At 35.6% G+C, this 13,717-nt stretch overlaps 1 protein-coding gene across 2 annotated transcripts; it reads right to left on the bottom strand.

Moving 5' to 3' along the window:
• Positions 1-4,623: 4,623 nt before the first annotated feature.
• On the bottom strand, positions 4,624-11,832 carry th (tyrosine hydroxylase). Of its 2 annotated transcripts, XM_053479441.1 has the most exons (13): positions 11,721-11,832; positions 11,010-11,216; positions 10,010-10,184; positions 9,794-9,882; positions 9,650-9,717; positions 9,498-9,548; positions 8,950-9,095; positions 8,198-8,333; positions 7,979-8,048; positions 7,820-7,876; positions 6,298-6,393; positions 5,791-5,924; positions 4,624-5,670 (listed from the first exon to the last, which is right to left on the bottom strand). In XM_053479441.1, exons 1-13 carry the CDS (start codon positions 11,802-11,804, stop codon positions 5,511-5,513), a joined length of 1,473 nt encoding a protein of 490 aa, XP_053335416.1. In that variant the 5' UTR covers positions 11,805-11,832; the 3' UTR covers positions 4,624-5,510. The 2 variants fall into 2 exon arrangements, with proteins under 2 accessions (XP_053335416.1, XP_053335423.1); XM_053479448.1 differs by lacking the exon at positions 4,624-5,670 and having other exon boundaries at positions 5,797-5,911.
• Positions 11,833-13,717: the final 1,885 nt, after the last annotated feature.

The following is a 13,717-nucleotide window of genomic DNA, read 5'->3' as shown; positions in this document are numbered from 1 at the left end:
ATCCAGGCGACAGGCGAAAAGTTCTTAGAGTGAAGTATTATATAGCAAGGTCCGCCCCCTGGTCCGCCCCCGCCCACCGCATCCCTCCTGTTTTATTGATCCTTGCGTATATAGTGCCTGTTATATGCTGCTAATTCACTTACGTTCTGAGTGCTGCGCTGAGAGGGGATATTGAGGAATTAGCAGGATCTGAATTGAACTCGAATTGGTGTGATTGAATTACGTTTTACCTGGAAATGTCATCCATCAGCAGGCAAAGTAATTACAGCCATTACTCGAACGCGGCCGGTTTGTGGGAACGGTTAAGTCTGAAATAATAGCTGGCCTCTCAATGCTGTGTATTTCCTGTGAATGCTAGATGCATCAAATTCACACTGACTCGGGGAGCCAGAGTTCAGACTGAAGTCTACACTTTACTCTAAAACAGAAGCAGAGGAGCAAAACAGAGCAAATCAAACAGAACCAGATGCCAGTGCGCCATGCCATAAAGGAACCACTAATAAACTTTAGACCATAAACATGAACATACTGGGACTTTATTATTATGATTAGAAGGAGTAGTATTCAATTGTTCAGTTTTTGTGGCACCTTCAAACTTTTTGTATAAACCTTGGAATAAGTGCATTTTATTTCCCGGTCCTGTAATAATCTTTATTTCTAATTGTAATCATCATTATGTTGTTATTAAGCTTTTTGCTGCTCCCATCGAGGGGTCGCCATAGTCTGTCCTTCCTGATGCAATCTTCCAATTTTATCCAGGCTTGGGACCTGCACTGCATCCTTCTGCATAGTAGGCGACAAACCTACCACTGAGCCACCAGTGCCCATCATCATCATCATCATTATTATCACACTGCCAAAAATGTTATTTACCTTTTATATTTACACTGTGCAAAAGTATTGTGCCACCTCTCATTTCTCCAGATTTAACTAAAGTTTGTAAATTAAATTAAAGTAACAGGACAAATGTTTTGCTGCGACAGGCTGCAAAGTGCCTGGAAGATACAATAATAATAATAATAATAATAATAATAAAAACATTCAGCATTTAAACATGAAACTGGTCAGATACAGGTAAATAAAGGACAAAAAACTTGCTAAAATGAGAGCCAATAAAGTCTTCTAAGAAGCCCGGAGAACTATTTCTCTGGATCTTTGAAAGAAAAATTTGAAGGCATATACATACATATATACATACATTTATACATAAATACATACAAACATGCATATATAGATACATACAGAACTAAGCAAAATAGAGACACCACAGGAATGTATACACAGACATGCAGACATGTGGCTTTTAACAACTAGCAATGGTAGGCGCCCGCCGAATATTGATCAGTAAAGTGTTTCACATCTTTGGTGCATAGTTTCACCGGCCTTTTTCTTCTTCTTGCATCTTATGTTTGGACCATGAAGCAAGCCAGTGTTTTGAGTGTAATGCTATGGTTAAAATCTGCTGTGGGAATACTCGAGCTGCAGTTGGCAGACTGATTCATGTGGTCGTCAGCTTTATTGTTTTATCACATTAACCCCTTAAACTCACAGGAACCATTAGCAGGTCTAGATTTACACTCTTGTAGCCACAAGCCTTTCTTATCAGCTCCACTGAAGATAAAAAGAATTCATATTACTTATTGAATAGTATGCTTTAATAAAAAGATAAGCATGTAATGGGTTAAACTTGTTGATCCTCTGCTTCTGTGTGTTCAATTCTCAAATGGATAGCAAAATTTTATTACAAGTCTACATATTTTCTTTAAATAAACCATTATTGCATTCGATCGTATTCTGACTGAACTTCTTTTCACAATTTTAAATGTTATGTGTAATCACACAATGCACAAGTAGGGGCACCAATCATCCATGCATCACACTGATGCAGCTTTACTACCATTATTTACATTTCTTTGTAGTTATAATGGAATACAATAGTCATGGGATTAAGGTGCCAAGGTTGAGATATTTTTCAAGTGCATAAAAAGGAGAATAGCGTCCCTACTGGAGCTCAAGCATATTGCTACATATGAAAAGTGGGCCCTCTGTCATAAATTATCAATGAGCTGAGTTACTGGAAGCCCCATTAAGAGAGCATTAAACCTCTGCTCTTTGCTCTCATATCATCTATCGGTTGTGTTAAACAGGAAGTCCTGTAGGTCTGAAGGATAATATCATGAATCATTCACTGCCCCATTCATTGAGCTGCACTATTATTCATTTAACCCACATTAATCTCTCTTTTTTAGTTTTAAGAGAAAATGTTAGGCTAAACACATTCCACATTTCTGTTTAAATAAAGAGAAAAAGTAGGGTGTAGGTCTGAAGAATTCAGTCAGTCGATAAGGATGGAAAGTCATCTCTAATGTAACCTTAGATTGTTTAACGTATTTAATAACTACAATGCTCTCTTGACTGTAAAAAAAAAAAAAAGCAATTTACCCATTATAGTTTATCATTTCTTTGAATCTCTCAATAGAACAAAGATCTTTTCTTTCTCTCTCTATTTCAAATAACGGCCTGATTTCGGGAACTTTCTTAATTGTTCGTAAATGCAAATAGGCTGCCACCTGGTGGCCACAGTGTGTCCAGCCACCTTAGTGTTGTGTGGAAATTAAATAAAATAAAAACACTATATTTAGTACGAAGTAGTTATTTGGATAATTTAAATAAGAAAATATAAGATAATATTAGCAAATATTAAAAGATAAACATTAAATACAAAAACAATTAAGTAAAATGATTTAGCAGCCCTAATAATGCAGGTGCACTTACCAGTGTACTGTACATACAGTATATTTATTTTAATCAGTGTAAATCTGTGAAGTAAAGGGAATTGAAGTAAATGAAACATATTGAATGGAATCAAGAAGTACTTATTATGTTTTTCTAATATGTTTTGGAGCACGATTCAAGAGTTTGTAGGGAAAAAAAGCTTGTAATTATCCATTTGTAACATTTACAAAATTAGTTTCTGGTCATTTATAACACTCTTCTTTGGTTAAGGAGAATTATTGAGCATGACAGAAGTGTTTGAATTAGCCTTCAATCGAATTAGGCATAATTGATAAAATTACACAGTGGTTCTACTTCAAATCACAACCTAATTATATACCAATGGAGTTCAAGTCAATCCAGGATTTTTGATTGTGCAGAATATTAGAACATTAGTACAAAAATGAGAGTAAAAACTATATTTGTTTCTCTATATAAAACCCTGCTACACTAATTCACTTACTTCAGCGATTCACTGACCAGTGCTTAGATACCATCAAGGTAGAAAGTTTTCTCAGTTTGCCCAATCTATGACCAGACTGTCTGCTACTGTACATGCCTGAAACACTGGCCTCCCAGGAACTCCTTTAGGGGTACAAACATGTGGAAATGGATTGGAGCAAGGTCAGGACTGTACAGGGGATGTGGCAATCCGAGTTCCTGTAATGTGGAAGTGTTGTTCATAAATGATTGTGTACAGTTACCACAGACAGATGCATCTTATTAACAAGTTGGTGACAAACACTCACTGAATGTTCATGTTAACGACTGCAGTGGGTTACGAGCCACCTCAGCCAGGATTGTCAATCGTGCGGCCTTTCTTAAAACAGTTGCGCCATTTGAATGCTTTACTTTGGCTAAGAGTCTCTTCACAGTTTTGTGTTTGGAGTCTATAAATGTCAGTTGGTTTACACATTCATTCATGTTAAATTTTACCACAAGTCCCAGTTTGACTTGAATGACCCTCATATTTAGTAGACTTGCTTTTTCTTTCTCAGATATAAATTTAGGACATGTTAAAGATACAAATGCATTCAAGGTATTAAATATAAGTAAAGTTAATGGATGTGCCTGCTGTTTTTTTTTTACTTAGACTAATGAACTTTTTATCTCAGCTATAAAGGGGCCCAAAAACAACACAACAAGGTCTTCTTTTTTCACTCACTATTTTCTGGCAATGCCTACTCTTATACTAATGAGAAATTTAGAATAGAAATTGTGGGAACAACAATCATTGGATTCAAAGTTCCTAAAGAAAATGCAGAGGTACATAGTTAAAGCAACGACTTAGCTCAGATAGATAAGGATCTGTGAAATAACAATTACAGTGGTGATGAGATTGGCATTAGCATGAAACCTGGAGCCTTGACCTGATTTGTTTAAACAGAGTATATAAAGGTGAGTGTGAAAGAGCTGGACAGAGTAAAATAAATCATCACCAGTCACTTAAGAAATGAAAATAGACAAGCCTGTTGACAAGTGAAATAAAAATCTACAGATTATAGTATTTTTAATCTTTTGGAATAGTGTTAGAGATCCTCAACATTTGTCCATAATAAATGTCTGTCTTTCTGAAAATAGTTGGTTGCAATGACCCATAGCTTTGTGCCAGCTACACACACACACACACACACACACACACACACACAAACACAAATACATACACACAGGCAATGTGTAAACCAATCTGACACATGGCCACAGGCTATTGGTGAGATTACAACTCCCAACCCCGGAGGTGGAAAGTGACAGTGCTAACTACTAATGTTTGAGGTGAGTTGGTTAGCATTACTAATTTATATATTTTTGTAAGTGAATAAGAAAACACATGTGCTCAGCCATTTCAAATAGTTTAATTGTATATGATATTGATAATTACTGTTGTTGTAATACTAGCACCTGATTGCCTCAATGCAATTAGAGCCAAAATGCCATTTGATATCAGCCACTATAATGCAAAACATGCATCCACCTGCAAATAATAGCTCAAGCATAATTACTGTGCTACTAAAACAGATTTTACTGCTCTTGTCAGTCTTGTTTAGATTCACAATTAGAAAAAAAGCACAATTAAACAAGCTGTAAGCAAGATTTTTTTTACACATATGCTGATAATATACTGAATAATAATATACCGCACATATAATTTGTATATATTAGGTCTTATTCACTCATTGTCTATACCGCTTTATCCTGTGTACAGGGTCAAGGGGTCTGCTGTCTATCCCAGGAAACTTAGGGCACAGGGTGCCAAGTCATCGCAGAGTACATACATACCCTCACACACACACACACACACACTACGAGCAACTTGGGATTGCCGATTAACCTAATATGCACTGTTTGAATAGTGGAAGGAAACCGGAGTACACAGAGGAAACCCACCAAGCACAGGGAGAAACATGCCAACTCCATGCACACAGAGGCAGGAATCGAATCTGGCCAGGAATTGAACCCAGACCCTGCAGGTATAAGGTGACATTCCTAACCACTAAGCCACTGTGTCTTCTAAATTAGGGTTTCAATTATTTGATATGAGAGAGTCTTTTTAACAGAAAAATAAAAGTAAGGTCTTTGGAAACAAATTCCAGCATGAGGTCATTTTGTTGCCACTGAGCTTTTTTAAAACCAACACGTTTAGCTGCAGCAGAAAAGTACAACAAACACAATGTAAAAAACAGTGCCACATAGTAAACATTGAGAGTCAGAACAGCAGGTGGTATAAACTGGTCAACTCAGGCCAGTACACTCAAGGCATCTGCAAGGATCTTCAGTTCATCTTTCAGTGACTCCAGTCCTCCTCTGATCTTCAATGGGTTGTCAAGAACTTCTATGCTGTTTGTGTAAGGGTCAAAACGCACTGAAAATGGCCTCTTAATCTTCATTGAATACATTCTGTCAATAAAAATGCAAGCAAATATATGTAGAACAGATTATATTTTATCAAATGTCATTGAATCATTGGTGATGTATAAATTATTGTTAAATATTACATCTATCAATGTTTCTTTTTACCTCATTTTGTCTTTAGCATCAGAAAAACTCTCTGATACGAAATAGACAGACTGGTAGGTCTGATCTTGGTATGGCTGAACAGCTACAGTGTCTGGTTCAAACTCTCGTCTCTCTGTTTCGTCTGAAAGTGAGTGCTTGTGAGAAACAAAAACACTAATTAAAATAGTTAATTAAACTAACTAAGGAATAAAACACAATGGTGTTAATGAGTTAATAGTAGCGTTTTTTTTTCATCTTTTGAAAAAAAAACTAATATGAAGAAAAACATTTCAGCATGTCTAAATATTTCTGCTGTTAAAAAAGGAGTTTTTTCTTAGGCTTATAAGGACCACTTTCATCCAAACTAACAGTAACGACAGAAAAAAAAAACTATTAGAACAATATAAACCTGTGATTTGCCTTGAACATTAATCAATACCTTCTAATTGTTCACATTCAAGTATTCATCAGTGTTGTGGTATATTTTTGCATGACATATTCAATTGGACTATGATAAAGGACACTTACCACAAGTTCACCGTAGGAGGAAAGAAGTCCTGCTCCATAAGCTTTCACTGTGTCACCCTGCTTACAGAGACCAAACTCCACTGTGAACCAATAGAGCTGAAAATGCACACATACACAAGCACATAAACACAGTCACCAGAGCTCATTGAAATCCTAAAATACAGATTTATTAACTAATTAATTAATCATCCATAGTTTTATGATGTTGTTGACTATTATGACATATTATAACTACTTTGAATATTTGGTTATTTGACTATATAAGCATTAATCATGCCCAGAAATGAAAAAGTTTGGTCAGTCTGAGAGGGCACTATCCAGAAGTTAGCCATAAATCTTGAACTGTGTTTGAAGATCAACACTCTTATTATATGCTTAGGCAAGTGTTTACTCTTAGCTGTAGAAAAGTAAAAAATGTATATGTATTCGATACTGTGCAAAAGCCACATTTTGAAATAAGCAAAAACATTATATTAAATGTTTATTTTTTAACTCATGCATTATTGAAGCAAAAAATGGATTCCAGTTTTTACATGTCTATGGGCAGCAGCAGCAGCATCGTCAATGATAATGTTGTTATACTGTGTACAACAACAACAACAACAACAAAGTTTACAGAAAAATTTTGTATGACAGTAAACTAGCACCCTTTAAACCCAAGCAGCACAGATACTTGCCGGCAACTTAGCATAGGTCAATGACAATTTTTTTTTAAATGTGTATTTGGGTATCATTACTTTTACAAAGGGTAAACATTACCACTACCAGAAAATGTGAATAAAGCTGTAGTACTGACAAAATAAGCAGATTTTTTTTTTCTGGTCACAGTAACTACTGAAGACAACCATAAAAACATTTGATTGTGTGTATTTGTGCTATTTCTTTGCCTTTGTGACCCAGTTTTAATTTCTTTGCTTGGTCCATTGATGCATTTTCTACTTGGGCTGCATGATTTCATAAAAATAAAAATCACATTGCCATTACTTTAAGAGATATTTCAATGTGCCCAATGTGCTTTAACTATTAAATGTAGCATTTTGTATTCAATCATATTTATCTAGGTTAACAACAAATTGTGGCAAATAATACTATTAAGAAGCTGTTTGCCAATATGTATTTAGTACCTTAAATGTTACTTAATTATAATAAATACTTAATTAAAGAAAAACTCTGCATAAATTCTAAACTATGAGTATAATACCTGTTCTATTTCGCAGCCTGTTGCGATTAAATAATAGCACTGCTTTTATTCATTGATTTTTACGCAAATAATTATGCAGCCTGTGTGTTTACATGTAATGATGACTATGTTTAATTAATACTGTTAATTGCTTTCAATAGTGGATTTTATATATAAATGCTTAGTTTAATATTATTTTTGAAGCAATCTTTGTTTTATAGTGACACATAATATTTAATTATTTATTATTTAATTATTTATTTATTTCTCTCTCTCTCTCTCTCTCTCTCTCTCTCTTACACACACACATACACACTTTCCTATAAGCAATAAAATACTCACTGTTGACAATTTCTCAATGTCATCCTCAGAGGCACCAAGAGAGGCAAGACCAATATTCTGCAAATACAGACATTTCAGACATTTTTCACTCTCTATACATCACCTCCAGGAAAAAATACTTTTAGAACAGGTCACAAAAATACTGCTTAACAGATTCACCTGGGAAAACTGAGCAAATGTTTTATCAGCCAGCATAGGAACATGTCCCAGGAGTTCATGCACACAGTCCCTACAAACAAAAACATGACCATGGTCAGATAGACAGATTCTACTTGCATTTATTAATATATTTAAGAGTGTAGTTTTAAGAACAAAAGTTTGGGAAGACATGATCTGAAGTAATGAGAAATTCAGCCTAAGGATGCCATGTCTTCTTACGGTTCAGGGGAGTGCATGGGTGAAGAGGCATGCCGAATATACTGTGTACACTGGAACACACGAAATGCCAGACTGGCCAAAAAATCTCGAGCTGACAGAAGACCTGCCACAGGCCTCAGTTGGAATCCTGTACGCTCTGAATACACAGAAAAAATTTCAGTGGATAAAATGATTTTATGTTGTCATTTCTGCAATAGAATAGAAATAAATAAATAAAAAACACAGATTGAGCAGATTCCTTATGATCCTAAGAAAACTTTATATAATACCCAAAAAGCTTTTAAATTGAAATAGTAGAAATATCATACGCTAAAATCAAGAAGAAAGTGTTTTTCATGGGTCTTTCAATCTCCAGGCATGATCTGAAGGAGATCATGTCTATTATTTGTCCATTATTTTATACACGGGCTAAACAGAAGTAGGTCTGAAAATAAAAAATGACAATACATACATTCATATGTTTTCCCCATATGTTGCTAATATACTGTTTTTCATTTATTTACCTATTTTTGTTTGCCTTATTTATTCAAAATCCACTAAACCAATATAAGCGTATAGTATGTACACTTTCCAATCAGTTTTAAATAGCAGTATTCAGTTTTACTTTCAGTGCATTTGATATTCCAAATTACAATTCATACTCCACATTTAATATTCAGCTTTATATTCTTGACTAATAGGGAGCAGGATAAATAACAAGGAAAAACATAGAAACATTTCATAACAACAAGTTGTGATAATCTGCTCAACACCTTTCAAAAAGCATGAGACGTCCTCTAGTTGAGGGATGCTATTAGGGCTGTAAACACTGTGTTTCTCCAGCAGTCTAAAAGCCTCTAAATGCTCATTACACGCATGGGTGGTGTACAGTTCTCTGAGGGTAGTGTAGACCTCTCTCCTGTCAACACAAACACACACACCATAACATTTAGAATCCAAGGTCAGATTCTTAGGTATGTAACACTCACAAACACATTTGACTTCTTCGCCTTCACTTGTCGTACCGTAGGTGCAAGCCAGTTTATAATAATATTGTCCATATTAAATTTAAGACTTACACAGACCGAAACATGCTAACATAATGGCCCCACAAGTTGACCTGATTTGTACTGCGTAAACCAATTCTCTTAAAGTTGTGCAGCATGTTCTGACAGAGATTGAGTTATCACAGCATGCGGCCATGGAGGAAAAAACAAAATGTATCAAATCAACGTATCTGGAAACATATCCCTGGAGAAACAACATTTGTGCAAATTTAATGCCACAGTCTTGATTTAAATATCTATTTAAGGACACATACCAAGTTTCAGTTTCCTCTTGTGTGTACTCCACTTTAGGGATGGCCTCCCCACTGAAAAGAGGCAAATTATATTTTTTAGATTTAATTAATTGCATATACAGAGAAAAATAGGGAGAAAGTATGATGGTAGCTACGGTCTGGTCTTGACTTACTGCTTATACTTGAAAGCAATCTCCCCAATCTCTTTTCGTCGTTTTCTGTAAACAGGGTCGGTGAATCCCTACAGGAAAGAAACTGTGTCATAAGATCTTTGGAATACAGTGAGAGTTCTTATCATGCATAACAAATTTACCCACAGGATGATCCTGATCCAAGTCTGGATCAAATTTTGTCACCAGGTGATGGCATCTATCCAGTTCTGCAATTTTCTTTGGAAACCAGTGAACTTGAGAGAATAGAGTGAATGAAACAGATATTATAATACACATTATAATAAAGCATTCCACCCAGAGTTCTAAAAGTATGATATTAAATGCAGGTTGTAATAGTATATGCAAATGCCAAGTGCTTACATTTCACCTCTTTAGTGGTCCTGACATCATCTGCAATCCTTCTCAAAGAACTGATGAGTGTATTTACATCTGATAGATGAACCTCACAGCGCACAAAATAATCCAAGTCCGGTAGGCCATCTTTAGGTTTACGGCACGGCCTGGTCTCAATATGGTGCATCTTAGCCTCAAAGGTCTGTAAATAACAAGAAAAAATATATTCTCATTAAAGAGCACTAATAAATGAGTGATGCATATTTAAGGTCAGTAAAAATTGTAAGCATGCATAATATACAGTAAATAAATTATTAAAAGATGTATATTTGTACATTTCCTGAGCATGTATAATAATTAAAAGTCCATTAAGACGTATAAATAATATACCTTATTTTTTTCGCCAATAGTTTAAAGCTTATATTTATTCCATTTATAGAATATGCTATTTCAGACATAAATAAAAAGCCTTATAGAATACATTAGCAACTTTAGCTTTTTTATGTCTAAATAAATGTATTTTTTAAATTTTTAAATCACTCATATTGCACTTTTATTTCAATCATTAATTCAGACAGGAGTCAGCAGGTTGATTTTATTCTTTAGTGTTGGTGTAGTATTAAGGAAACTTCTTCTGTGTCAATCTTTTGTAATCAATTTGTAAATGTTTTATATTTTACCAAGAAAGGCACATGTGGTAGTAAAGCTTTAAAGATACACCATGTACTTTAAATTCATTTGAATGTAAAAGCTAAGAACAAACATTTCTCACCTTCATGGCACTACCATAGTACCAAGAGAAATAACAGTTTGAGGTTGTTTGTTCTATGTTGGATAATGAATTTCATTTTTGATGTCCAAATCCTAAAAATCTTTAAAACTGTAAGACATATTGCATGCACAACGTTTAAACAATTATATACAGGAAATACCTTGATGAATAAGTTTTTTTCCTCGGGTATTAGGGTAAAAAGGTGAAAGGCGTGCGTCTGAGATTTTTTTTTCCCGTGTATGGAGTTGTACCTACCTCGAAGACCTTGAGAGTGCGAGAGAGGGCCGGAGCTTTGGAGCCTCTCAGGGTGAAGAAGAGGTTAAGCAGCGCTTTTCCATCGTCCTCCTCAAACACGATGTGGTCGCTCACATCCGCCGCTTCAGCCGCCGCCGCCGCCGCCGCTTCCCTCTCCTTCCGCGCGTCCTCGATCAGACTCTGTCTGCGCCCCACGAACCGCTGAGACTGCAGCAGAGCACAGAGACACACAACTCGGGACTGAGTCATGGGACGTGCTCATAGAAAGTACTGTATTTCATGTCAAAGTAAATACCTTGTTTAAAATATTGTCTATGGTTATCCAGCATAGAAAACTCTTCCACCTGGCATGAGGTGTGTGTGTATATATATATACCCTTAAATATATAATCTATTTATATTTAAGGTGCATTTTAGTGTAAAGTTTTTTTGAGATCATAACTTGACTTAAGAGAATTATCATCATCTAATTATTTAAGTTTTTGTTTGTTTGTTTGTTTGTTTTCTGCTATGGTGCCTTCGGGGACCTCAGGTCAGCTGATAAGATTTCTCTCTCTCTCTCTTTCTCTCTTTCCTTTTTGTACTATTTTATCTCCACGCGGTGCGCTTTGGCTGGAAATGATGCGCGTCTTCAATGGCTCGCAATCTAGTAATCTGTATGATATCTATGACTTTCTGGTGTGTTGTATAGGTAAGGGATTCTTCGCTTACCGTGATGGAGTCGGATCGTTCCAGTTCAGAGCCAGCTCTCCTCATGCTTTTGGTGGAGGAAGTGGAACTGGTTGAATTAGACATTGTCGCCGTTCAGAAGCTCGGAGATGTCTCGGCAACGCTGGTGTGCTTTTCCATCAGTGGCTGCCTAAGCCCCATATTTATACAGGCAATTTCTCTTTACTGACGTCAAACCCAGAGCCCCACATTTTCGTCGTCAAACACTTTATAGCCTCTCACACCCCTGCTCTTCTTTCACTTAATCCCATTAGCCCTGCGTCCTTTGCCATTTTGCAGTTATTGATGAGCAAAAAATTGACTTATCAGTGATCAGTAAGACATGTTTGAAAAACTGTTTTTATAATTCTCAAAATACCATTATCAGCTGATTGTAGCTCAAATGAGGAAATCATTTTGCAAACGAAATATTAATTATACCATCATATTATTATTATTATTATTATTATTATTATTATTATTATTATTACTAAATTTAATTTAGTAATCAAAGTTAATAGAATTAATGCCCCTACTTAATAACTGGCAAAAAGATTTCTCTTTTTAAATATTACATTGTCAAATTTGCACTTTGATGTGCTTGTGTTTAATTAATCTCTCTCTCTCTCTCTCTCTCTCTCTCTCTCTCATCTTTATTATGATATAACTATTTATGTTATATCTTTAAATGTAAATTTCAAATTACAATCACATAATTATTTTTCATTTTTATACAACACTGTTACACAAGTAGCGCCAGTAAGTTTAATATCTTCTCCATTATGAAAATGTTCCTCATAGGACTAAAGGCCATCGAAAATTAAGTCACTTTCTAAGCTCAATTGAACATCCATTCCCATCCAGCCTGCCAAATTCGATTTCAAATAAAGCATTGCAGGGTCCCTGTACCACTAACCGGAGTTTTATCTCCAGCGGAGAATAATATGACCCCCTTAGGGAACTCAAACCACTTGATGATTCACCTTACTCCATCAGAGGCAACAAGGCTGAAGCTGCAAAAGCTGTGTACAAGTGAGAAAGCTACAGAGCTCTTTTAAGTTAATTCATAGACACTTTCAAACCAGTGTCAAGTAACATCAATTACCATACATGGCTTTTTTAAAGTAGTTTATTTCCACAAAACCAGTGAGGTATAATAACACCACTTCTGTTTGCTTCTGGTTTAATCTAACAGAGGAAGCTTACCAGGATAGTAACTAAGCAAATAGACTAATTCTCTGCCAAAGATACTCCTTGGGACATACAGGATATTCCTTAGGACATACAGGAGATTAATCAAAAACTTTATTAATCCCCGGAAGAAAATTAGGCATAAATGATTTTGTCATCAGCGCAACAGAGTTATTTGAATTTCCCATTAAATGGGAAGATAGCACCAGGTAATGGCACCAGTCTTATTAACCACCACCTTTGCAATTATTCTTATTCTTATTATTAAGACCTGGCAGCACAGTGGTATAGTGGTTTACACTATGGCCTCATACCCCAGGGGTGAGCGTTTCAAGTTCTATTTCAGGACTGTGTCTGTGGAGTTTGCAAGTTCAACCCTGGTTGGGTTTCCTCCAGGTACTTGGTTTCCTCCCACTATTTAAAGACATACAGGTTAGGCTAACTGTCATTTCCTAATTACCCATAGTGTGTGAGTGTGTGTGTTGTGCTCTTATATATAAGAGCATATATATAGTTATTTATATATGTATTGTTTTGTTGTAGCTGTTGTTGTTGTCATTGTTACCATGTCTGTATTGTAGCAGGACTAATTGTAACTTCTGAGTGTGATTCTGATTTTACAGTCCTGACATATGAAGCCAGACACATGAACTAGTTATTGTCACTGTTGTTATGGTATAGCTACTTGAATGAGCAGAGGTTAGCACGTTGCAGGGTTCACTGTAGAAAGGCTAAAGTGTAGTCATGTGGCCCAGGGCTCTCTTTACAAAAATGATCCCTTTATTCAGGAAGACAGAGAAATAAAATTA

The sequence above is a fragment of the Clarias gariepinus genome, chromosome 2 (assembly GCF_024256425.1).
Source record: "Clarias gariepinus isolate MV-2021 ecotype Netherlands chromosome 2, CGAR_prim_01v2, whole genome shotgun sequence".
Taxonomy (NCBI): Eukaryota; Metazoa; Chordata; class Actinopteri; order Siluriformes; family Clariidae; genus Clarias; species Clarias gariepinus.
Note: the sequence above shows the minus strand (reverse complement) of the source record. Positions and strands in the feature narration are given on the sequence as shown.